Raw genomic sequence first — 26,445 nt, forward strand, 5'->3', positions numbered from 1 at the left:
CTCTCTCCCCGCTTTCCTCTGACCCCACCCTGTCCGTCCTCTGCAGCGGCTCCCTGGCCAGCCTCACTCACGCCTGTAACCTCGCCTGTGTCCTACATCTGAGCGCTTCACCGCGTGTCCTTTTATTACTGGCTTGGGCAGGGAAATGTACCGTTAGTGCTTTAACCTCCACGAAACATTTCCTCCCTAATTGCTGGTCGTGGATCATAATTAGCGACTGTTGATTCCGATAATTAACAAGCTAATGCTTAAAGGTAATGGTCCCCGGGTAATCATCTTAAACGACTCAAAGCTTCCGTGCTTTCTAAGCCCCAAGCTCCAAAGGATGACTTGCATCTCAGCATCTCTCGACTGCGAGTTTGAGGGCCCCTGCGTATTCTTTACGAGGGCAGTGATTGGAGAATTGTCGAGTCTGGTCTTTAACCTGGTTTTCTTCTCTGGATGTAGAAATAATACATGTTCTTTTAGAAGCTTTGTCAAGCCCAGAAAAGTAGAGAGAAAATCAAATATACATAACCTTATTACTTGGAAATATCCACTGTCAACATTTTGGTTTATTTCTTCCCAGTCTTTGAATTTCTTTTCACCGTTGAGTTCATGTTAAACACGTGCTTTCACATCCAACTTTCTTCTTCTTTTTCTTCCCTTGTGGTGGCAACTTATTAAAAAGGGCCTCCCTACCCTCCAGCAGAAAAATCAAAGGAATGTTGGAGAGGACGGATGCGCTCCATGGGAAAAGGAGAAACAGTGTGAAAGCAAAGACTTGGCCTGGGGCCCCCGATTAGGTGGGAACTAGGAACTCATTCTGGGCCGGAGGGTCTCCAAGGGGACTCCTGTTCCCGCCCTCGCCACCCGAAGATTGGGTAGGAAAGTATGTGCACGCGTGTGTGCCGTTACCTAGGAGGGAAGGCTGGAAGGCAGCGAGCTCAGGTGTTAGTGATGGTGTTGCTTTCCGAGTGGGGACATTATACACCCTGCTTTATAATTTCCCGTGCAGTACACAGGAGGAAGCTGTGGTTCCGCATAAAGATGTCCACTCCGCAGCCCTGCCCCTCCGCGGCGCTGCCTGGTGACCTCAGGTCAGTCTCCCCGCTGGACCCCGGGCTCCTTGTCTGTGCCCAGACTCAGAAATGCCGAGTCAGTGCATCTCCGTGAACAGATTCGCTCAGGTGGCTCCCAGTAGTAACCCCAATAGGATCAAGAAACAGCCCTGACGTAGCCCTTGGTTACGTACAAAGACGGTCTCCCAAAATTGTGTGCCACCCCTTTCCAGATTCCCTAGCGACTACTTTGCACGTCCCTCTCCCCCAGCACTTCTTGAACCTGTTTATTTCTTCAGTAGGAGGCAGTATTGCTGCAGTGGAGACTTTGGAGTGAGACCTGGGCTTAAATCCAGAGTCGGCCACAGGCCTGTGACATCCTGGAGGCTACTTAGCATCTCTAACCCTCAGCTTCCCTGGCCATGAAATGGGGCCGATGCCACTGACGGGTTTGTCCTGAGGTCCTAGTGACGTACTGTATGATAAAGGGCTGATCAGTACTCAAGTCGGTGAGATCATTTATTGGTAAATAAAGGTGATTTCACAATAGAAGCATCCGTTCAACTGTGTAATGAAAGAGATTGTTATTTTTCACTCCGTGCAGAGTAGGTAAACGTGTTATCCACTCTGAAAAGGGGGCTTTCCCGTTTTCCCAAGCTCGCCCCGGGCCTCGAGCTCTGCCCTTGTAGAGATTGGCCGTTTGGGTCAACTTGGGCCTCTTCTCTCATTTCTTGCTTTTATAGATTCAGATCCAATCTTCTCTCCATTTTCATCTTTCCACATCTCCAGGACCTGAATCTTTTCTGTCTGCCAAGCTTGCCTTCAAAATTGGCTGTTGTGCTCTGAGCGGTCACTAGCTGCTGCCTTCAGAAAGCCCTGATCGTCTGCTCTGCAAAAGCAGGGGCTTTGCCCGTTGTCGCTTGATAATAATGCCTCACACCAGCATGCAGCGTGAGCTTGTTCCAAGCACTGTCACACCTGCTGTGGCGTTGAACCCCCCAGCAGTTTTGTCTTGTTATTCTTCGCGTGGGCGGCAGCATTGCCCCAAAGTGGATTTCACAGAACAGAACTGCCATTGTGTGGCCAAAACAGTCTGGAAAAGAGTGGGGCGGGTGGAGCTAAGCGGACTCTGCAGGCTTTTAGCCTGTGCATGTGCGGTGCGACTCGAGACCTAGATGTAGTGCCTCCCAAGTTTTTCTTCACCAGAGCATTTTTTGCTAGAATATTCCATGGAAGTTTTACTCCGTGGAACTCAGCTTAGAAAGGTCTTGAGAATGAGGCAGGATAAATTCAAATATAGGTCACTCGCTAGCTGAGTGACCTTGGGCAAGTTTCTTAACCTCTCTGATTCTCAGTTTGCCTACCTGTAAAATGGGGACAGTAATATGGTTGTAAAGGTTAAAACAATTAAAATAATGTGCTCAGCAGAGTGCCTGACGAAGATAAATACTCAGCGTACTTCAACTTGTATTGTCATCCTCTCCCTCTGTGCTCCCTGGGAGAGGAAGCGGCCTCAGCAAGGTGCATTTCCCAACGTTCCGCGTCTACACTCAGAGACAGGCTGCGCGTGAAGCCCAGGCCCCTGCCTCGCAGCTCAAGGCTCTCTGCATCGCACAGGGCTGGCTTCCTCACTCATTCCTCTCTTCTCCCCTTTTACCCCCATTCACCATCCTTGGGGTTCCAGTTCCGTTCCCTCTGGCAGATATCGGGGTTTTATGAGCCTCAAGCGTAAGTGAAAGTACTTGTCGAACTGCTGCAAAAATCTTCGTGACTGCGACCCGTCCACCAACCCGAGCAGCCATGCCCCAGGTGCCTGCAGGCAGCCTGCCCTGCCGCCCCTCCCGTCCCCCTCGGGACCCCGGGTTCCACCAGCTAGAACACTGCCCACCCTCGTGTCGCCGTTGTTTTGCCGTCGTTTCCCATTCTTCCGTCTTGGGAGCTCCGACAGAGCCTCTGATTCCTTTGCCTCTGCTGTGGCCGCGAGCATGGGGCCCACATGCGGCAGGTGCTTTGTGAGGGACTTGTCACCAGATCGGGGCCGAGCTGCCCGCTCCGCCTCCCAGCCCACTGCCCGCGGAATGGCCGGCTTTGCGGGCAGTGGGGGGGGAGGGCTGGCTGTCCTGTCCTGCGTTTCATTTGTTCCTTCTCTGTCGAAGCCGGCACAGCAGGGGTTGGCGTCCGTGAAGCCCGTGTGCTCTCCAGCCGGGCGGGCGGGAGCCTCGGCTCCAAGTGTTCCCGGGCCTCCAGGAAGCCGGCGTAGGGCTCAGTCTGCAGATCAGTCAAGCCTCCCGGGGTCAGAGCAGGCTTCCTGCTGTGGAATCCAGGCCAGGATGTCCCTCCTTCTTGCAGAGAGCACCCGTTTTCCTCCGCTTCCCCCCTCTCCCCTCCTACAGCAAGTTCAGACTCCACGGAGGAATCAAGCCTCCAGGCTTGAGTGTGGCTTCCGTCCCCTTTCGGCAGCTGAGCCAGGATCCCCCAGTGCCTCGGCTGAGGTCTGACACCAGGCCTTGGGGGAGGCTTCCAGGCCACCACGGGGGCCCTGAGCTGGCGGGGCGACGGGGGGGGGGCAGCTGACTCACTCCTGAACGTTAACCTCCTGTTTCAAAATTTCTGACTTTGCATCATCGCGAGGGGCCCGTGAAAGACGCCGGCAGCCTGGCAACGTGGCAAACATGACTGGCTTAGATGAGACACACGGTTGAGTTGCCCCAGACGCCACCCTCTTCTAGAAGTAGCTCTGCCCACCTCCAGCAGCCCCCCTGGGTGACCCTCTCCTGGGCTCTCATCACATCCTGGGCTTTCCCTGCCACAGCCATTCCTGCGCTGGACCGTAGTCACCTGTCTGCTTGGCAGACTTTAGCAGGTATACGGCTCACGTGAATCTTGTTAAAAGGCAGATGCTGATTTAGAAAGTTGGAGGGGCCCGAGACTCTGCATTTCTAACGAGTTCCCAGGTGATGCCACGGGTGACGCTCTGAGTAGCAAAGAGCAGAGTCGCTCTCAACTCGGGCCGCGATTAGCCTCGCAGGGGGCACAGCGGTACCACGGCCCCTGTGTGAGCCCAGTGGCACCAGAATCTCTCGGGGTGGCACCTGGGCACTCGGGACTTGTAGGTGCTCCTGGGTGGCTCTAGGTTCCAGGCAGAGCTCAGAAGCCCTGAGCCGGGCTGTGGGCTCCTTGGGGCGGCCTCTTACCCCTCACGTATTCCGAGCTCCGTCTCCGGGCCCGGGGCCGGCCGGGCAGGTGTGCTCGTGGCTCACCTCGTGGAGGCGCTCTGCCTCACTCTGGCTGGCTCAGAGCCGGCTCCGGCCAATACCGTGTGCCGGGCGGACAACCGCCAGACAGCTCCTGATGAGGCGGGCTCAGGAGGCCCGTTGAGCTTGGGCTGTGGCGTGGCTTCTTTACCGGGGTGGACCCAGATCCACAACCGATTGCAACCCTTGCAGAAGACACCTTCCCAAGAACCCTCTGTGCCCCCTGTGCGTGCCCTCTGGGCCCTGCTGCTCCCTGCCAGGTGTCCTTCTCGACACGGAGAAGCCCACCCGGCCGACTCAGGCCTCCGTCCCTCCTCCCGGCTCCCACACCCTTGGGCAGGTCTCTCCCACAGACCCGTCAAGCTGCACTTTCATCGCTTTGGGGGTGGGGGGCACTTTGTCTTCCAGAGGGAACTCTTGAAGGGCAAGGATGGGGTCACATTCATCCTTTTGTCTCCACGTTGGGTACAGTGGGTTGCTGAATGAATGAATGAATGAATGAATGAAGGGCGTTACCCAGCAAGGGGGACTCCCAGCGGGGACAAGGGGGCCCCTCGCAGTGGCCTGTCAAGAAAGCTGTGTGCTCCTGATGGGGAGAGGAAGGCGGCATGTCTGTCCCCCGTGGCCTGACTTCATTCATCCATTCAGCCCGGCTGGGAACCGCCTTTAGTTGCCGCCCGGGGCCCCTCCTCGGAGCCGTGGCCACTACTGCCGGCCCACCCGCTGTCCTGCCGCCAGAGCCCGCTCCCTGCTGGTGGCGTTGCGGCCGCAGCCCCCGCCGGATTGTCCAGGAAGATGGGCGCCTGCCGGAGAAAGGCCCTGACCCTGCTGAGCAGCGTCTTTGCCGTGTGCGGCCTGGGCCTGCTGGGCACCGCGGTCAGCACGGACCACTGGCTGTACCTGGAGGAGGGCGTGGTCCTGCCCCAGAACCAGAGCACCGAGACCAAGATGGCCCTGCACTCAGGCCTGTGGAGGGTCTGCTTCCTCGCAGGTAAGGGCGCCCAGGGCTGGGGACAGCCCTCCCCCAAGAGAGGAGCAGCCGCCAGCTCACACCCCCCGGGGAAGCGATGTCCCTGCTGGAAGGAGGCTGGTCACCGTGGACGGTGCTCATGAGCTCTGGGCCTGCTCCCTCCAGTGGCCAGGACCCACTCCAAAGTGAAGGCCTGGGTCTCCCTGTCCACTTGGGCAAGTGCTCTCACCCCCGGGACCCGGGTCTTCCCACCTGGAAGATGCCCGTGGCCCCGCTGTCGCCACACCACCCACTCCCGGCTGAGAGAGGCGGCCTCAGCTCCCTGAGCCCTCCGTCTCAGCGCCTCCCCCTTGACTCTGCAAGGCAGGCCCTGTTATCACGTCCGCCTCACAAATGAGGGCAGGAAGATGCAGGGAGGTGAGGCGCCGGCAAGGTCACATTCTGGTGAGGGCCCTCTTCCCGCCTTCTCCCTGTGTCCTCAGAGGGCGGCGGGGGAGAGGGAGCTCCGTGGGGGTCTCTTTTAGAAGGGCACTAGTCCCATTCATGAGGGCCCCACCCTTGTGACCTGAGCATGAGGATGGGAAATTCTTAGCACTTTCTCTGTTCCTACGTCTGTGAGATGGCAGGGAGAAAACGCAGGTGCAGGTCTTTGTAACTCTGCAAGATGGTGCAGGCTTTGATCCTGCCCATCAGGGCCTCCTGCCTACTTGCTAGGGCTTCTCTGGAACCCCTGAGTTGCTACTCCAAGGGCTCTGTCCTTTATCCCTTCATCATGACCTGGAAGCAGGCTGCACGAGAAGAGCCTTTCTGTGCCCTGCGAGGCTGGTCGGAAACACCACAGTGGAGTCATGGAGGCTTTCTTGGAGGGCTCTGTAACCCATGTGTGCACGGGGCACAGGGAACACCTGGTCCTCCCAGCCTCACGGTAGGGCCTTGGTGGTTGGCGCCCACCTGCATTTAGCAGGGAGGATCCTGGAGGCCTGGCCTCCTGGTGACGTGTTGAGTCCACTTTGGGAATGGCACCCAACACTGACCTCACCTCCCAGTGCCGAGACTGTGTGGCGTCCGTCTCTGCTTAAATCTGAAGCAGAGTTTGAAGTCACCAGGGTCTGGTTGCCAAAGTGCTCGACAAGGCTTTGGGGGTTCTGCTCCACGACACCCACGTTGGGGCACCTAAGCCAGCCACACGCCATCCTTGGTGGGGTCTGTCCCAAAGCCACAAGACGGCCACCAGACATCTGACTCTACCTTGAGTCTGCAGTGACGGCTTTTCATGCAGCTCTCGGTGCTTCTCTGGGAAAGGTGTGCTGTGGGCCACCAGCTGGGGACGGACAGGGCCCCCTAGGATTTGAATCCAGCCCAGGTGCAAATACACAGAGGGTGAAACATCCTAGAAGCACCTGGGAACACTACTGGAATATGTTAACCTCAAATCCGTGTTCAGAAGGACCCAGAGTATATGTAAGTGGCTCTTGTCTCCGTAGGTGAGGAGCGGGGACACTGCTTCACCATAGAGTATGTGATGCCCGTGAGCACCCAGCTCACCTCCGAGTCCACGGTCAACGTGCTAAGTAGGTGCCTCTGACTTTCCAGCCTGGGCCACGGGCTGGACAGGGCAGGGCAGGGCAGGGGGAAGAGGCAGGGTGACTGCTTGTGTCTCAGGAGCCGATGCCCCGAGACTCAGAGGCTTGTGCTGGCTGAGCTCACAGAGCTCACTCTGCCAGTTATTTATCCGGGGTGGTGACAGCTTGCTGGAGTCTCCCATTGCCGTGACCCTGGCAAGTGAGCGCGCATCCATACCCAGTGACTTCCTCTGTTTGGGATGCTCTAACAAAATAGCACAGACAAGGCAACTTAGAAGCCACAGAAATTTATTTCTCTCAGCTCTGGAGATGAGAAGTCCAAGATCAAGGCACCAGCACGGTCATGTTCTGGTGAGGGCCCTCCTCCTGCCTTCTCACTGTGTCCTCACACGGTGGCAGGGGCGAGGGAGCTCAGGGAGGGGGGCGGTATCTTTCATAAGGGCACTAATCCCTTTCATGAGGGCCCCACCCTTGTGACCTAAGCACCTCCCAAAGGCCCCACCTCCTATACCATCACCTTGAGCGTTAGGTTTAGCAAGTGAATTTTGGTGCGGGGGGGGGGGGGGGCAGAGACGTTCACACCATAGTACCCAGGGAACTGAACCAGGCTCTCCGGCCCCCAGCAAGACTGACATCATGGCCTTGGCCTCACCAGAGCTGGTTCAGACCCATGTGAACCTGCAGTACGGTTCTGAGTTAGCATAGGCCCTGCAGGCTAAGGGCAAGGAACGAAAGCCCCACCAAGGAGGGGACGGAGCCCAGGCCGCTCAGGCAGGGCGGTCTCTCGGGGACCAGCTGGTGTACACTGCCAGGAACACCTGATTCGGGGGGGCGGGCACTGAGTGAGGCTACTGGAGGCTGACGGCATCCTTCCATCCCCTCGGTCAGAAATGATTCGCTCGGCCACGCCGTTCCCCCTGGTCAGCCTCTTCTTCATGTTCATCGGCTTCATCCTGAGCAACATTGGGCATGTCCGTCCCCACAGGACAATCCTGGCCTTTGTCTCCGGCATCTTCTTTATCCTCTCCGGTAAGTGGCGCCGTTTCCGCTGGTGCACTCTGCACTTCTGACATTCGATTCCTAAACCACTGCTCTGGGAAGCTCTGGTCCCAGCTGCGGGCCAGCCCCTGCGCAGGACCCGCCGTGCCCGTGGCTCAAGCACACTGAGTCCGAGCTGGAGGAGGGTTCCAGGGACCCGGGCCCGTCCGTCCCCTCTGGAGGAGCAGTGACCTGACGGCTCCCCCTGGGCAAGGCTGGGATGCGAACCCAGGGCCCTCCCCGTGCCGTGCCATCCCTGCCGTGTTCCTCTAGTTCCCACTGGTAATGAGTATTCCTGTTTCTTCTAAGGGCTACGTCTGTGTTTTTACACGAAAGAAATACAGTCTGCCTTTGGAATGATGGCCTCTTCATCTCCCATCCCTCAGCCATCCTCTAGAGACCCCCTACCCCCTAGCCTGGGCTACCCAGGCCCCTTCAGCATGGATCTGTCCTCCTGGACCGACCCCAGACCGTACTCCATCATTCACTCTTTCTTTCATTTATTCATGTGCTGACTCATCCGTTCATGTATCTCCCAGGCCTTATCACTGGGAGCTGGGATCTCTACCTACAGAAAGGGCAGTGTGTTAGGGGATAGAAACAAGTGGGAGGGAGATGTGGGCCCTGCCTGACAAGGGCTCTGCCAGCGTCAGCAAGGACTGTTATGGGGGCCAAGGGCAGCGGCGGAAACTCAGGCCGGGAGCTGGTCGGGGACGGCCACCAGGAGCGGGCGGGGTGGGGAGTGCGTGGAGATTAGGGAAGGAGTGTGAGGTTGGGCGGAAGGGAGCACGGAGGGAAGAGAGAGCATGAAGGCCAGGGGAGACTAAGCTCGGTCGTGACTCGTGGTGACAGGAACGTCAGGAGGATGTGGTGAGAGGTGGAGGGCGGCAGCTGAGGTCGCCTTGTTGGGGACTTTGTGAGAAGCCTCGCGAGGATCTGAAGCCGAGGAAGGACGTGACCAGATTTGGATTTTAGAATATAATCCTTCTGGAGAGTGAGGGGAGGAAAGAAGCAAGACACGGGGCAGGGAGAGCAGGCGAGAGGCTACTTCAGTTGTGCAGGAGGGAGGGGTGGGGAGGGCCTGACCGCGGGGAAGAGAGAAGGGAGAGGCTCGTGGACACCTGGGAGGTAAGCTCGGTAGGACGAGGGCTGGGCTTCAGGGCAGGGCAAGGGCTAGCGTGAGCTCTGGGTGGGCGGTGCACTGCCTCCCTCATCCAGGGTCACAGGAGAAGCTGCAGATTTGGAGCCAAGATCACGAACGTAGAGTGGGAAATGCAGAGTTCGAGGTGCCGATGTGACAGCTGGAAGCAGCGCCCAGAAGGCTGCTAGGGCTCAGGGTTTGGGGTTCCTGGGAGTAGAGACACCAAAGGTGGAGACAGAGCCGTTGGCCTAGGGACTAGGGGAGGGAATCAGACGTGGAGGAGATGACTGCAGGAGGTGCGGACGGTGAGCCCGGAAGAAAAGGTGGTAAATGAAGGTCGGCTCTTTCTCCCCTTCAGGGCGTCCTCTGCGTTTTCATGAGCACCCTTTCTTAATGCGTCGAACCGAAGGTGCGGCTCTCAGGGCGTAGGTTGTAGATGCCCTGGAGCCCTGGATTGGTTGGTAAGAGGGGATACAGATGGAAGATGGGTAGGTGGACGGCTTGAATAATGGATGGATGGAAGGATGGAAAGAAAAGATAAACAGCTGCCAGCGCCAGGCCTTCTGGTTGCCACCCAACTTCCAAGCCACTTTAGGTCCCTTTTCCCGACATTGTCTTGTCAATATAGCCTGGGAGCCAGGTGCTGGTCAGGACACTAGATGCCCAGGAGCTTTTCTTTCTTTCTCCTTCCTTCCATCCATCCATCCATCCAACAAATGTTCATTGAGCACCTGCAGTGTCCTCAGCCCACCCTCTGCACCATGATGTTTCCACCTAGTCCAGGAGATACAGACCCAGGTTAAAAGCTCTTTCTTTATCTATAAACTTCACAACAGTCGAGGCCACACAGCAGCTTCAAAGCACCTGAGGTTTTTCAGCGGCAGGCAGCAGGACTAGAGATCTCAGACTGAGCTTGGCCACGTGAAGTGGGTTTTTTGTTTTGTTTTGTTTTTTTTGTTTGTTTTTTTTTTTTTTTTTTGGTTTTTTTTTTTTGGTTGTTTCTTTTTTGGGTTTTTTTTGGGGTTGGTTTTTTTTTTTTGGTTGTTTCTTTTTTGGGTTTTTTTTGGGGTTGTTTTTTTTTTTGGTTTTTTTTTTTTTTTTTGGTTTTTTTGTGTGTGGTGTTTTTTTTTGGTTTTTTTTTTTTTGGTTTTTTTTTTTGTGTGTGGTTTTTTTGTTTGTTTTTTTTAGTGGTACAAGGGCCTCTCACTGTCGTGGCCTCTCCCGTTGCGGAGCACAGGCTCCGGACGCGCAGGCTCAGCGGCCATGGCTCACGGGCCCAGCTGCTCCATGGCACGTGGGATCTTCCCGGACCGGGTCACGAACCCGCGTCCCCTGCATTGGCAGGCGGACTCTCAACCACTGTGCCACCAGGGAAGCCCCACACATGAAGTGTTTTAATGATGGCAATAGACAGGGTTCCCTTGGGCCGGCTTCATTCCAGTGTGAGTTAAGTGCCAAGGAAGGCCTGAATCATGCTTGTTTTCCTGTGATAATGCCTGCCAGAGCCTGGACGATCTCTCTTTGCCTCTCCTGCCTAACGATCTCAGCAACTGGCCGCACCCGGGGGCAGGTGGGCCGCACAGAGCCACAGTTACGCGACCATCTATCTAGCCAGGCTCTGGAGGCCCCGGCTATCTCTGCCAGGGGAGCCTGTGGTATCCCTCAGTTCAGCAGAAGCCACGTGCTAAAGTCAGCGGCTCGCGCCCTGCGTTCACATGAGCCTGGCCTGGCGAGCACCTCGGACAGCGCGGTGCCGGGCGCCAGCCCAGGCCACGTGACTCAGACGGTCGGGGATGGGGCTCATGGGACGCACATCTAACAGGTGGTTCTGGTGGGGGGCGGGCAGTGAGAACCCTCCGGCTCACCGTGGCTCGGGAGGTGGCTGGACAGGCGCTTTCTTACCTGCAGCCGTGCGCTTTCTAGAAGGTAATGGTTTCTAAACAGGGCCTTCAGGAGGAGGGCTCCTGTCCTCCTTGAACTCCAGAGCGGGGTCATGGTCGCCCAAGGCCGAGGCCTTCTCCCTGAACCCCGAGGGGAGGCGGCGCCCCATCGGCAGCTCCCCGGCTTCCTTGCCGAGCGCCCCTGCCCCCCTGCAGGCCTCTCGCTGGTGGTGGGCCTGGTGCTGTACATCTCCAGCATCAACGATGAGATGCTCAACGGGACCAAGGATGCGGAGACCTACTTCACCTACAAGTACGGATGGTCGTTTGCCTTCGCCGCCATCTCCTTCCTCTTAACGGAGGTAAACCCTGCCCCGCAGGCAGGGCGCGCGGGCGGGGCGGGGCGCTGCCCCGGGAGGCGAAGGGGGGGGGGAGGCTGCTCGCGCACCCGGGACCCACCCCTCTCCCGCCCTTCACTCCCGGGCCCCGCCCTTCCCCGCCTCACCCCGCCCTTCCCCGCCTCTGCCCTCCTCGTGCTGAGCTCGGGCGGCTGCGTCTGAGGCCAGGCCCCGAGCGCGAGCTCTCCTTGCCTGCAGAGTGCGGGCGTGATGGCCGTGTACCTGTTCATGAAGAGGTGCACCGCCGAGGACGCGTACAGGCCTCACCCCGGCTTCTACCGCCCACGTCTGAGCAACTGCTCGGATCACTCGGGCCAGTTCCTGCACCCGGACGCCTGGGCGCGCGGCCGCAGCCCGTCCGACATCTCCAGCGACGTCTCCCTGCAGATGAACAGCAGCTACCCCGCCCTGCTCAAGTGCCCCGACTACCGCCAGACGTCTTCCTCCCCCTGCTGAGCCCCCGCCCCGGACTGCCATGCCCAGACAGCCTTCCCTGCCCCCGCTGCCCTTGGTCTACAGCCCGGCTGTCCCGGTGCTTAGCTGCTTTCACCTGACCCGTGTCCCCTCCCTGCTCGCGCAGAGGAGCTCCTGCAGCCCAGGGTGGGTGTCGGGAGTCGAGCCAGCGAGCAGGATGGAGGTTGAGAGCTGGGGTCAGGCCCCCTCTTGAGTGCCCATCACTGGGCGCTCGCCTTCCCTGGGAGAGGTGGGCCTTCCAGCTCCCCCCCCCCCACCCCCCACGTCGTGGACCCAGGCCAAGGCCAGCTCTGCGATGCCAGGTTCCTTCCGGAGACCCAGCTGGACTTGCGTGCATGCCAACCGACCAGGCTCTCGCGTCGTGATCCGGGCTGTGGGGCCGAGGGGCGGCTCTGACATGGGGCTCTGGTGGCTTTGGGGTCGCGTCCAGCGCCGGCCTTGTGAAGTCACTCCCGCGCGTGCTCTGTCCTCCTCACCCTGCCCCGCGGCCTGTGGGTCTTCTTCCTCTTCTCCCGCCAGGACTCAGCTGCCCCAGCTTTGGTCCCCAAGGGGCTGAGAGGGGTCTGAGGCCACTGTGATGAAGTCACAAAGAGGTATTAATGGCTGATGATGTCGTAATACGCATGGCCAGTAATAACATATTTAACAAGGGCCTTTAATGCCTTAACCCAAAGCAGTGACTCTGACAATGAGAGCTGTAGAAGGTGGCTGGTCCGGTTAATACTACCAAAAGCACTGTTTCAGGCCCCGGAGAATAGCGTCCCCACTCAACGTGGGTAATATTTCTGGTCCAGGTCCCTAAAAATCTACTCATGTAGATGGACATCTATACCACCAAAGTAGAAAGAAGGCAGCTTTCAAAGAGGCTGCCTGGGATTTGGAGCTGGATTTGCTGCCACCTGAGTCTAAACAAGCCAGACTCAGAATGAACCTGCTGCTCTCCTGAGGACGCCTGCCAGCATCGGGGGTTGCAGTTTAATCCTAATACAGGGCAGCATCTGCTCCCTGGACATGGGGTGTATGTAGGCAGATAGACGCCTCCAGAAGACGAGGTGGCGTGATGCCTGTTTTCCGGCTAGGAAACCTGAAGCCCCTTCCGTGAAGTTCACAGAGGGAAACGGGAAAGGCCCAGTGCCGGACGGGACCCCCTCGGGTCTCCACGCGTCTTCTCACGTGCCCAGTTTGGGATTTGAGGTTTTGAGTAGCAAGACAACGCCAGGCGCTCTGCTGTGTATTTTTGCCACACCAGCTGCTCACTCTTTCTCTTGCTCTTTTTTAAAGATAGCATTCAGTTCTGGGTGCAAAAAGCCACCGTGGGCAACACGTGGGCTCTGGCAGGAAATACAGAAAACTGCACTTGTGGGCGGGGTGGCCTTCAGAAGGGGAACACATTTGTTTGCTGGGGCTGCCACGGGCTGCGTGGCTTAAACAACAGACAGTTACGTCCTCGGAGTTCTGGAGGCCAGAAGTCCCAAGATCTAGGTGTCAGCAGATTTGGATTCTCTCGAGGCTGTTTTCCTTGGCTTGCAGATGACCGTCTTCTCCATGTGTCCTCGCAGGGTCTTTCTCCTGCTCGCCTGCACGCCCGCCTGGCGCCAGACTGGATAGGAGCTCATCCTAAGAGCCTCATTTTAACTTAAATCACCTCGTTAAAGGCCCTGTCTCCAAATACAGCCATATTCTAAGTCGTGGAGGGGAGGGGAGGGTTTGAATATAAGGATATGGGGTTTGGGGGAGGGGGAGGGGGACAGTCCACCCATAAGAGGCAGATTGCCTCGCAGCTGGATTGTTCCCTTGTTCCACAGGATAATAGAGGAGAAACGAGGGAAGCCGACTGTGGTCCAGTCCTGCCACTGTCCCCGCGTGGGTCCTGAGGAACCCCCTTCTGCTCCTAAACTATTTCCAAGCCCTCCTCCCACCGCCACCGCCAACTCTAATGATCCAGCCTCGTGTAGAAGGCTCCAGAGAGCCCTCCTGTGTGACTGTTCACGCCTCGCCTGTACACTGATGGCAGCCGGAAAGCCCGCCTTCCACTCCACGGGCACCTGCCGTGACTTGGGTCCTTGGCAACCACTTACAGCTTATCAAGGAAAGCAGTGCTCCCCGCAGCAAAGGACTTGTTTAGTGTACTTGGAGACCATTCGGTGGCATTTCCAAACTGGACAGTTGTTTAGATGTGCTTACTCCAGTCGTCGTCAATGCGATTAGCTCCTCAGATGCACTTTTCTCTCCCTGAAGTACTCTCTCTGTCCGTGTGCCAGGCTTGTTTTCGTGCACATGGAACAAACAGAATCCACTCCTGAACACAAGCTGACGGCCGACTGTGAGTGACATCGTTAGGATGGGCCTTTATCGGCCCAGACGCTGGGCTGCTAAGTCAGGCAGCTCTGACCCTGCGAATGTGCAATTCACACCTGTCTCCGGGCCACGTGCTGGGTCCGTGTCTCCCCTCCCGGGTGACGGGTCAATGTATGAATGAATTACTGTGCAACCACGACAGTTTCTTTTCCGTCTATAAATTAATCTCAGAACTGGGACCTTGGCAACCTCTCCACAATCAAAAGATTTTTCACAAACATTAAAGTATATACACTCAACTCCTAAACCATAAATTAGGGGCCCCTTCCCCAATACACTTTCTGACCTTTTGTTTCCTCAGGCACTTAAAAAAAAAAAAGACGAGGGCTTCCCTGGTGGCACAGTGGTTGAGAGTCCGCCTGCCAATGCAGGGGACACGGGTTTGTGCCCCGGTCCAGGAGGATCCCAGGTGCCACGGAGCGGCTGGGCCCGTGAGCCGTGGCCGCCGAGCCTGTGCGTCCGGAGCCTGTGCTCCGCAACGGGAGAGGCCACAACAGTGAGAGGCCTGTGTATTTTATTTTTTCATCCTCAAAATATGGGATGACTATACATAGAGAATACTAAAGATGCTACCAGAAAACTACTAGAGCTAATCAATGAATTTGGTAAAGTAGCAGGATACAAAATTAATGCACAGAAATCTCTTGCATTATTATACACTAACGATGAAAAATCCGAGAGGGAAATTAAGAAAACACTCCCATTTACCATTGCAACAAAAAGAATAAAATATCTAGGAATAAACCTACCTAAGGAGACAAAAGACTTGTATGCAGAAAACTATAAGACACTGATGAAAGAAATTAAAGATGATACAAATAGGTGGAGAAATATACCATGTTCTTGGATTGGAAGAATCAACATTGTGAAAATGAATCTATTACCCAAAGCAATCTACAGATTCAGTGCAATCCCTATCAAGTTACCACTGGCATTTTTTCCAGAACTAGAACAAAACATTTCACAATTTGTATGGAAACACAAAAGACCCCGAATAGCCAAAGCAATCTTGAGAATGAAAAATGGAGCTGGAGGAATTAGGCTCCCTGACTTCAGACCCTACTACAAGGCTACAGTAATCAAGACAGTATGGTACTGGCACAAAAACAGAAATATAGATCAATGGAACAGGATAGAAAGCCCAGAGATAAACCCACACACATAAGGTCACCTTATCTTTGATAAAGGATGGAAGGATATACAGTGGAGAAAAGACAACCTCTTCAATAAGTGGTGCTGGGAAAACTGGACAGCTACATGTAAAAGTATGAAATTAGAACAATCCCTAACACCACACACAAAAATAAACTCAAAATGGGTTAAAGACCTAAACGTAAGGCCAGACACTATCAAACTCTTAGAGGAAAACATAGGCAGAGCACTTTATGACATAAACCACAGCAAGATCCTTTTTGACCCATCTCCTAGAGAAATGGAAATCAAAACAAAAATAAACAAATGGGACCTAATGAAACTTAAAAGCTTTTGCACAGCAAAGGATACCATAAACAAGACCAAAAGACAACCCTCAGAATGGGAGAAAATAGTTGCAAATGAAGCAACTGACAAAGGATTAATATCCAAAATTTATAAGCAACTCATGCAGCTCAATAACAAAAAAACAAACAACCCAATCCAAAAATGGGCAGAAGAACTAAATAGACATTTCTCTAAAGAAGATATACAGATTGCCAACAAACACATGAAAGAATGCTCAACATCATTAATCATTAGAGAAATGCAAATCAAAACTACAATGAGATATCATCTCACACCGGTCAGATTGGCCATCATCAAAAACTCTAGAAACAATAAATGCTGGAGAGGGTGTGGAGAAAAGGGAACCCTCTTGCACTGCTGGTGGGAATGTAAATTGATACAGCCACTATGGAGAACAGTGTGGAGGTTCCTTAAAAAACTACAAATAGGACTACCATACGACCCCACAACCCCACTACTAGGCATATACCCTGAGAAAACCAGAATTCAAAAAGAGTCATGTACCAAAATGTTCGCTGCAGCTCTATTTACGAGAGCCAGGACATGGAAGCAACCTAAGTGTCCATCAACAGATGAATGGATAAGGAAGATGTGGCACATATATACAATGGAATATTACTCAGCCATAAAAAGAAATGAAACTGAGTTATTTGTAATGAGGTGGATAGACCTGGAGTCTGTCATACAGAGTGAAGTAAGTCAGAAGGAGAAAAACAAATACCGTACGCTAACACATATCTATGGAATCTAAGAAAAAAAATGTCATGAAGAGATTAGTGGTAGGACGGGAATAAAACACAGACCGACTAGAGCATGGACTTGAGGATATGGGGAGGGGGAAGGGTAAGCTGTGACGATGTGAGAGAGTGGCAGGGACATATACACACGACCAAATGTAAATTAGATAGCTAGTGGGAAGCAGCCGCAGAGCACAGGGAGATCAGCTCTGTGCTTTGTGACCACCTAGAGGGGTGGGATAGGGAGGGTGGGAGGGAGGGAGACGCAAGAGGGAAGAGATATGGGAACATATGTATATGTGTAACTGATTCACTTTGTTGTAAAGCAGAAACTAACACACTATTGTAAAGCAGTTATACTCCAATAAAGATGTTTAAAAAAATAAATAAATAAAAATAAAATTTAAAAAAACATATGGGATGGAGAGACGAATACAGTAATACACTGATGCATTACAGAATAAAGCTCCTCGGGGTTACCAGCCAGGGGTGGGGGACAACTCTGACTTTTGTTCCCTCTCACCTGGAACTCGCCAGCCGCCTCCTTCCTCCAGGGGTTGGTCAGTGCTGTCGCCTCACCGCCGGAGATGACCTTCAAAGACATGGTCGTTATCAGGGCTGCACGGGGCTGAGTGGAGCCGACGGGGGCGAGTCCACACCAGCTTTTCAGTGATGAACCCGAGGGGTACATGTCAGGGGGCCCCTCCTTAATGTTTGGGTAACTCTCCTTCCTCCCTCTGTCCTTCCTCCCTAAATAAAAGTGGTGTATTGGGGTTCTCCAGAGAAACAGGACCAAGAAGACACATATATAATGTTAAAGAATTGGCTCCCATGATGGTGGAGGCTCGGCAAGTCCAGTCTGATGGGGGAGGCCAGCAGGCTGGGGGCGCGGGGAAGAGTTGTGGTTTGAGCGGGCAGGCTGCCTACTGGCAGTTTCCCCTCGTGCTTGTGGGAGGTCAGCCTTTGCTCTACTTAGGCCTCCGACCAACTGGATGGGACCCGGAGGGCGACCTGTTTCACTCAGCACCCACTGCTTTAAGTGTTCATCACATCGAAAAGCAGCCTCACGGAGACAGCCAGAGTAAGGTCTGGGCAGCACGGCCCCGCCAAAGCGACACATGTAATTAACCCACGCAGGTGGATAGAGGGCAGGGGAAACAGCATGCCGCCTTAAGAACTGCAGAGAGGGTGGCAGGTGTGTGGATGGCGGAGTCAGCACGGCCGCGCCAGGGGCACAACTCCTTCACGGGCGGCCCCTCTAGCTGAGCCCCTCTGCCTGATGAGTGCGTGGAACCCGCCTGCAGTTCCCCCGGCCTTGGCTTTTACCCCACACGCGTCGAATGCACTCTCACATGCCAATGTGACGCTTGGGAAGTTAATTAGCCTTTGCGACACAAACTCTCCACGTCGAGGGCGGGTACGGAAGGGGATGAATGAGTGGATTCTGCTGAATGCACCTGAGCGCAGGTGCAGACAGGCCAGGACCCAGGGCGCGTGAGCTCAGCCACGGTGGGGGGCTCAGCGGCCCCCACCTGCAGCCCCAGCACTCCCTGCTGGGTAGAGGGTGGTGAGCTGTACCCGGCCAGAGCCCCTCCCCTCCTGGCCTAGGTACTGCAACAGATAGGACATCTCACCAGCAGGTAACAGTTGACTCAAACTGTGTTAGACAATAAAAGCATTGATTTCCTTCACATCAGGAAGGCAGGAGTCAGTGTGGATTTAAGGACTTGCTGATCCAGTGGCTCAGGGATTCCATCAAAGACCCAAGTTCCTTCCATCCCCTGGTTGTGCTATCCTCGGGGTTGGCTGTATCCTCAGGGCGGCAGCAAGATGGCAGTAGCAATTCCAAGGGTCACATCAAGATGCAACAGCATCGGGAGGAAGAGACAGGCTGTGTCTTCTTCTATGTCCTTCTTAGAAGCAAAGGCAACTTTCTTATAAGCAACCCAGCCATAAGGCTCTACCTCATGTCTTATTGACCAAAACTGGGTCACATGCCCATTTTCAAACCACTGTCTGGCAAGGGGAGGGGTGAGTGGGCGCCAGCTACCTATCGATACATAACACATTATCCCAAAATTCCGGCGCTCAAGACAATCACAACTGCATCAGGATCATTTCCGACAGTTTTAGGGGTTGGCTGGGCTCAGCAAAGGTGGTTTTCACTCAGGGTATCTCAGGCAGTGGCAGTGACCGTCCTCTCCAAGGCTTCCTTGCTCATTTGTCCAGCAGTTGGACCTCAGTTACGGTCAGTGGCTAGAGACCCATGCACAGTCTCTTCAGAAGGCCTGGGCTCCTTCAGAACATGGCAGCTGGGTCTTAAGAAGGAGCTTCCCAAGAGACAGACAGAAGCTGTATTGCCTTTCTTTAAAGTCAACTGGGAAGCCACCTGGTGTCATTTCCATCATAATCGCCAGACCACCCAGACTTAAGGGGAGGGAACATAGATCCTGCTGGTTCAGGGTGTGAGGAGGGTTCCCACTGGGAGGAAAGAAGGAGAGATGGCATCTGTAATGGTAACCATCCTTGGAAAACAGGATCTGCTACACCATGACTGGCTGGCCCCAAGATTCTGGCTTTGTTCAGAGGTGCAGCCCGAGAGTCTGTTTCTCTGACAAGCTTCCAGGTAAGGTCAGGCTGTGCGGTGCTCCAGGCTCCAGGGACTGTGCTCCAGAGAGTTGAATGTTTTTTAAAGCTCCCAAGGTAGTAATAACACAGAACAGCGTTGAGAGCCACTGGCTGAGATCTGCCTTGGACTGGGGAATAAAGCCTCTTCTCCGGAGTCTCCTCAGGGAGCAGTGGCTTCCCAAACGAAACGCGGGAAAGGGAGGGGAAAGGGTACGGGGCTTTCTCCTTGCCCCCTCCCGGCCCCCCAGGCTCCGCCTCCTCAGACAAGGCTGTGCGTCCGGCAAGATGTTAAGTCCATGGGCTCAGGCGCAGCGTTTCCGTTCCTGGACCCCCTCCCTGATGAGCGGGTGTTCACCGGGCTGCAGCAAGAGCCTGCCTTTGAGAGAGAGCACGGCGGCGCCCAGCATTCTGGAGCAACGTGCTCTCCATACCACTGTCGGGGCCCAGGGTGGGCCTCTGGCCCCGAGTACATCTCAGAGCTCCGAGTGCAGAGTTTAAACTGACCTTCACCACTGGTCTTTGAATAATTCATTCCATACTCAGCACTTGTAAGAACAAGGACTGAGGGCTTTGGAGGTTTCTGATCAGGCAACAAGGAGGCCATGTAACACAGTCTTCTCAGCAGATTGCACTTGGGTCAATTTTTATCTTAAATCCTCTCACATTCACACATCAACCCCCTACTCCATTTCAGATACAAGAGAATCTGCAGGAAAATGCTATGAAGTCTATTTTTTTTAATGTAAATGGTAAAGTCCTCCTCGGATTAAGTTATTTTTATAACAAAATGGTACAAAGACTAAATTAAAGTCTAACCCCCGCAAGAGGCTCCAAGTGAGTACCACATGTTAAATCCGAAGCAATTCTCGGTGCCCTAAGTGATTAAGGATCGATAGATGGCTGTCCTACAAGGTCAGTGATAGGTTTGGGGAAAATGGATTTGCCATCGTGAATCCGGACACGGTTTTTCGCAAAGTTTCGTCTTATTGTCAGTTTAAACACTGTGACTGCAGCTTCAGCCCCAGCAGACGGGCCTCACCAGACGGCGGCCTTGTCGACAGGCATGTAGAGCCCTTTTGAGCGTGCTAGGCACAGAGTAGGTGCTTTGCAAGCATCATCTCATTGAACACTCCCAATTCTGCACACAGGACGACACTGAGACCTAGAGGGGGGTAGGGACTGGCCCACGATCACACAGATAGTGTAACATTTGCAGTTCTCTGCAAGTCCTGTTTCACATGGTTGGCGTCTGCAGTGCTAAACGCCCACCATGGCCAAAGCACCCACTTCCATCATCAGAGAAAGCGTCCAGCTTCCATCCAAAGATAGAGAAGGAAAGCTCTCATGAAGTGGGAAAGAAAAGCGAGGTTTGTTTCCCCGAAAGCTGCCTGGTAATCCTGAGTCTTTGTCTCCCCTCTGCTTCTTCCTTTACCCACACACGACACTTCCGACACCAGCTGTGTGGGGTTTTCCTAACACCAAACAACTCTCAGTGACACCAGCTCAGTGCCCTACGATTCAGCCCATCCCTGACACTCTCCAGAGTCAGCACAGACGCCACCGGCTGGGGGCTCAGTCCCACGAGGCTGCCCTCCCACTTCAGGCGCCAATCACAAGACATAGGTCCCCAGGTGACCCACAACTTCTGTCCGACTTGGCCACAGATTAGAAGCTCCCATGACTCTCTTCCTTGGATCTCATCACTTGCTAGAACTCAAGGAAACACTAACTTACACTTACCCGTTTATTACATAATAACGGATACAAAAACCGATTTAGATGAATAGCCAGATGAAGAGATACAAGGGGTGAGATCTGGAAGGGTCCTGTGCACAGGGAGGGCTGTCTCTGTGCAGCTGGCATGCATCACCCTCCCAGCACGCAGGCATGTTCGCCAACCTGGAAGCCCTCCAAAGCCCGTACTTTAGGGTTTTTACGGAGGCTGCATCACTTAGGCGTGACGGATCGTTAACTCAGTCTCCAGCCCCCTCCCCTTCTCAGAGGGTGGAGGGTGGAGCGGCTGAAAGTTCGCGGCTTCTGATCATGGATGGCTTGGCCTTTCAGGGAACCAGCCCCCATCCTGAAGCTGCCCAGGAGCCCACCCAGAGTCTCCTCATTAGAACAAAAGACCCTCCGGTCACCCAGGAAATTACCAGGGTTTTAGAGGAGCTCTGTGCCCGGAACTGGGGTCAAAGACCAAATATTAGAACACAGGACGCTCCTAGTGTTCTTAGGACAGGAAATGACAAGGGATTTAGGAGTTCTGTGCCAGGAACGGGGGGCGGAGACCAGTATATGTATTTCCCACTATGTCACACCACCAGTGTTGGAAGTGGCCGCAGAACACGTGCTGATCTTGTTGACTGAGGTGCAGTCAGCGGTGGGCCCTCACCGCACGCACTCTTTTTGCTTGTTAGCACGCGGAGGAGGACGCACAGCCCACGTACGTACGGACTGACCAGTGGGTTCCTGAGGCCCAGGAACAATGCAAATGGATTATGATGAACACGGCCCTAAAGCCACACCTCTGTGTGGAAGAAGGTGTTATAATAGAAGGCTGTCGCCCAATTAGCATTATTAAACCGATGTGCAAAAACCGCAGCCGACACTACTCCCAGACAGCCGCTCAATCTGGAGCTTTCAGCGCCGTTTTGTGCCCTAAACACAGGTCTGTCTCTGCCCCTGCTCCTCTGCTCCTTCCCGAAAGAGGCCCTAAGCAAGCTCCCAGAACCTCTTTGTTTCCTCGGGAAAGAAGGAAACGACGGGAAGTAAGATTTGTTCGGCACCTTCTATGTGCCAGGCCCTTTACACGTGGAACTCCACTGAATCCTCAGAATACTCTAATGAAGGAAGCGTTGTTATTCCCATTGGACAGATTAGCAAACTGAGTCTAGGAGAGGTCGTGGAACTTGGCTTTCGCTCACTGGGCTTGTAGATATGAAAGCCTGGCTTTGACCAACCCCCAAACCCATACCCTTTGCCCTTTGCCGTTTGCTGCTCCAAGTGTTCCTGGAACAATATCTCCCCAGCCTCCCCTCCCCCTCTCTACAGACACCGCACATCAAGGTACCTGCCCGGGGCGATGGCTTTCAGAGTTGGCTCTGTCCCAGGCAGGCTCTGTGTGTCTCTGCTCATGGCTTATCCACTGCTTCAGCTCAGCCCCAAGGCCAAGATCTCTCCCAGGAGACAGACAGGGGGGGATGGAGGGAGGAGGGAGCTCGAGCAGAGGCTGGCCTCCTGGCAAGTTGGCTAGAGGACACCAGGTCCTGGCAGGGACGTAGAGGCTCAGGAAGGGGTGGCCCCAGCACAGATCTGCCTGGTCACCAGGCTGGCCTGCCTGGCGACGGTGGCCCGTGATGGCCGGAACAGGTGCACTGTCCTCCCCCTGACCAGCAGGTGCCTTCACCTCTCTCAGCCTCCACCTCACCCATCAGATGGAGGTCAGACGCCCGCCTCTAGGTTACGTTAGAAACGTGCCACGGACTGTGCCAAGGATGTGTGTATATGAGGTTGTCGTGGGTCTGGTGGGCAGGGCCACTGAGGGCCGTCCCAAGAGCAAGCTGTGGGCTGGAGCTGGGGCTGCGGACGGCGGCGGCGAAGCCCAGATCTGGTCCCTTTGTTCTCAAGACGTTCACAGCTGAGCAGAGCGCATGAGCACGTGATGCAGACGGCGCCGCGGCTATTATTACCAAGCGGTGGACCCTGTGAGCCGCGCCAGGGCCCCCTTCAGTGAAGGACCTTCCCCGCCGCTGGGCGTCCCGTGACCAGACACCCAGGCGCCCCGCCCCGCTTCCTCTGGGAACTGCCCCACCCGCTGCCACACCCTTCCCGGGCGGCCCGCACCCCTGACAGCGCATTTTGGGGGGATATAAAGGCTTGGCTCTGCGGGGCTGCTCGGCTCCCGTGTTGGGGGGCGGGGGCGTGTCTGCCTGCCCCCAGCGCCCCCGGCGGTCGGGTCCCAAAGCCCAGCCCTGGGCCCACGGCTGCACCCCGAGTCCCGGGCTCCCCGGGCACCTCACCTGCGGCGCGCAGCGCGGTAATTATACAGCTGCCGCTAAAAGCTCCCGCGCGGCGCCTTCCGCGGAGCCTGGCCGACCGGATTCTCAGGCAGCGGCGGGAACGAGCCCTCGGAGTGGGTCAGGGGCCCAGGCTGGGGCGCCCCCTGCCGCCCCCGGGGGCAGCGCAACCTGTACCGACTTCCGGCGCCGGGGGAAAGCCTCCCTGGGCCGGCGTCTCGGGACCCCCGGCGTCATGCTGACGCCCCGCCCCCCGCAGAGGGGGCCCTGGAGTCACCTCTGGAGTAGCCGATGCTCCCTGCTCCACACACTTCAAGCCCAGGTCTCTGCAGTCCGCCGGCTCTGCGCCGCCCTTGGGGGACCGCGCCAAAGAAAGCCTGCTTCGCGGCGCTGCAGCTGGGACAGTCGTCACTCCCCACGGACTGGTCGCCTCTTCTCCGGGTGAACCACGTCCCGGTCCCCTTGCGAATCCGCGGGCGCTGTGACTCTGGACACTGCCCTCTGTAGACCCTGTAAGATTGCAATGTCTTTTTTTCCTGGAAGAACGTTCTGTATTACCAGGCATTACATGACAGGGAAAAGGGAAGGGGGCCCGCAGTCAAATAAATATAAGGAATACCGGTTAAACCAAATCTACAAGTCAAAGTTTGTCCAGGTAGCTAGAGACCATCCTACTCTAAGATCTTCCTGGAGGGCCCTACAAGGGAACCACTAAACCACGTGTTCTTAGGAGAGGATTCCATATGGCTTTAAAGGTGCAAGGGGTTAAACTATTTTTGATAGATGAAGGTGAAAGTGGGGACATTTTTTGACACTCCCTTTTAAACGCTTTACACCTGTGGTACACCAAGGGAAGGGGTTCTTAATTGACTCTAAACTCCAGCACCGGTTGCTGGAGACCATCACTGCCCTCCGTGTGGGCCTTGTGCATGTGTCTGTTTGGTTTGTCAAGAAGATGACATAAACCTGTAACCTAAGGTGATTTCCCAGCCTTAAGCCGATCTTTAGCAGCCTGTACCTGGAGTATTGGTTTTGGGAGTTGAAAGTCTGTACTTGGCATTTACCCCCTGCCTTTATCAAATTATTCACTTGTCCATTCAACCTAGAACTTGCACCCACAAAGAAGCATTTTCTTTTTCAAATTTCGACTGCTTCTCCAATTTTATAAGGAAAAAAAGCTAACAACTCTGCCCTCTTGTGGCCAATTTAGTGATTTCCTTCTCTTTAATACATTGCCTTGGGATAGAAAGGAACACGCTTATTCCCCTTGTGACTTTGACATTGCCTCATGGGCATTTGCTTCCCAATAACACACATTGGCTTGCAGAAGTGCAGAGGAACCTGTGAACATTTGGGCTGATTCCAACAGAAACATCTAGAAACACTTTGCCAGGCCTCCTCTATTTTCATTTTCCTATCTTTGATCTTATCTTCGTTTTCAAGACCTGTGTCGAGCAGTGAGTATCAATGTTGTTACACTTTCTGGTCCCTGTGCTTTCCCTCTGCTCCAAGGACATTAAACAAACATATCACAAGCTACCTCTCAGAAGCCTTCCCTGGCTAAATGGCTCAAGAACGGTCACTTCTTTGCCAGCTTTGGAGAGGCCCAGAGCAAAGCTGGCAGGCCGTTTCCAGGGAGGTAGAGTAGCAGTGGTCTGATGGATGCTGCCGTGTCTCCCTTAGATTTTAAAATATCCTGTGTCGCCTCTGGGAGTTCACTGCAGCGCTCTGGGGCACCGCAGTACAGTCTGGGAACTGTGGTCCTAGGGCAGTGCGTTGGTGATTTGATGCCCCATCACCCTTGAACTCTTATCGTGCATTTCCTGCAGAGGTGGACATTGCCCTACACAGCCCGGTGCATTCATCACCGTAGGGAGTTAACAGTGACACATGGCTACGGTTAAAGGACCACAGTGGACTAGAGGGGGAGGGACCAGGAGGGCTAGTGGGCTCTTCGGTAAGGGGAGGGGGGAATGGGAGTGCCCTAGGAGGAGGGGCTTTCCAGCCACAGCAGGCGGACTAGGGAGCTTTGTGCATCTGGGAAGCGTGAGTTCACCGGGGCACAGAGACTAGAGACATAGGTGGGGGCCAGAAACCAAACAACTCTGAACTCCAGACTAAGGATTTTGGATGTCCTTTTGGAGGCAGTGGGGAGCCAGAGAGGTTTCAGGCCGGACTCATGTTTTTTTCATTGGGGTATAACTGACATAACCTTATCATAGTTTCAGGTGTGCCCTGTAATGACTCGATATTTGTATACACTGCAAAATGATCACCACACTAAGTCCAGTTAACATCCATCACCACACACGGTTATACATTTCTTTTTCTTATAATGAGAACATTCAAGATCCGCTCTCCCGGCTACGTTCAAATATGCAGTACAGTGTTGCTAACTAGAGTTGCCATATGCCGCACGTTACATCCCCAGGACGTATTCATTTTATACCTGGAAACTTGTACCTTTTGACCCTCTTTATTCATTTTATCCACCTCGGTCCACCCCCCAATCTGTTCTCCATATCCATGAACTCAGTTTTTTGTTTGTTTGTTGTCTTTTTTGGTTTTTGTTTTGTTATTGTTGTTTTAGATTCCATATGTGAAATCATACAGCATTTCTCTTTTTCTGTCTGCCTTATTTCACTTGGCGTGAGGCCCTCAAGGTCCAGCCATACTGTCACAAATGGCAGGATTTCACTGTTTGCTATGGCTGAGTAATAGTCCATTGTATGTATATATATATATATATATATATATATATATATATACACACACCACATTTTCTTTATTCATTCATCCATCTAGGTTGTTTCAATGTCTTGGCCGTTGTAAATAATGCTGCAATAAACGTGGGGATATATATATCTCTTTTCAAATTAGTGTTTTCATTTTCTTCTGATAAATACCCAGAACTAAAATCGAATTACTGAATCTTATGGTAGTTCTATTTTTAATTTTTTGAGGAACCTCCATACTGTGTTCCATAGTGGCTGCACCAATTTACATTCCCACAAATGCGTACTAAGGTTCCCTTTTCTCCACATCATTGCCAACACTTGTTATTTTTTGGGTTTTTGATAATCGCCGTTCTGACAGGCGTGAGGTGACATCTCACTGTGGTTTTGATTTGCCTTTTTCTGATGATCAGCGACGTGGAGCAGCTTTTCATGTGCTTGGCCATCTCTATGTTTTCTTTGGAAAAATGTCTATTCAGATCCTTTGCCTATTTTTTTGATTTTTTTCTTTTTTTTGCTATAAGTTGTATGACATTTTTGACAATGGTCCCCGAGGCCACAGCCCAGATGAGGGGAGGAACAGGGAGAGAGGCTGGGCTATGAGACGAGTGGGAGGCTGTTCACCTGCCCAGGTGGAGCCGACGGGAGGCCCAGCGGGGATGGGTGAGTGATCGCCCCCCAGAGAGCCGTGTC

General features: G+C 54.2%; 1 protein-coding gene and 1 long non-coding RNA gene across 6 annotated transcripts in view; one reads left to right on the forward strand and one right to left on the reverse strand.

Annotated features, from left to right (window-relative positions):
• Window positions 1-14,272, forward strand: part of CACNG5 (calcium voltage-gated channel auxiliary subunit gamma 5) — a 34,587-nt gene extending 20,315 nt beyond the window's left edge. The window contains exons 2-6 of one of the 5 annotated variants that reach the window (XM_067021358.1): window positions 4,943-5,285; window positions 6,749-6,835; window positions 7,736-7,876; window positions 11,123-11,268; window positions 11,503-14,272. In XM_067021358.1, coding sequence (XP_066877459.1) covers window positions 5,090-5,285; window positions 6,749-6,835; window positions 7,736-7,876; window positions 11,123-11,268; window positions 11,503-11,760 — 828 coding nt within the window. In that variant the 5' untranslated portion in view covers window positions 4,943-5,089 and the 3' untranslated portion in view covers window positions 11,761-14,272. Of the gene's footprint in view, window positions 1-4,765; window positions 5,286-6,748; window positions 6,836-7,735; window positions 7,877-11,122; window positions 11,269-11,502 lie in introns of all 5 variants that reach the window. The other 4 variants (XM_067021359.1, XM_059048534.2, XM_067021361.1 and 1 more) reach the window with 4 other exon arrangements.
• Window positions 7,121-23,291, reverse strand: LOC136793218 (uncharacterized). Its single transcript, XR_010838203.1, has 6 exons — window positions 23,021-23,291; window positions 16,897-16,965; window positions 12,126-12,350; window positions 11,527-11,685; window positions 10,929-11,213; window positions 7,121-9,526 (listed from the first exon to the last, which is right to left on the reverse strand). It is a non-coding gene; the product is annotated as an uncharacterized lncRNA (long non-coding RNA).
• Window positions 23,292-26,445: the final 3,154 nt, after the last annotated feature.

Source organism: Kogia breviceps, chromosome 19, assembly GCF_026419965.1.
Source record: "Kogia breviceps isolate mKogBre1 chromosome 19, mKogBre1 haplotype 1, whole genome shotgun sequence".
NCBI classification, from domain to species: domain Eukaryota; kingdom Metazoa; phylum Chordata; class Mammalia; order Artiodactyla; family Physeteridae; genus Kogia; species Kogia breviceps.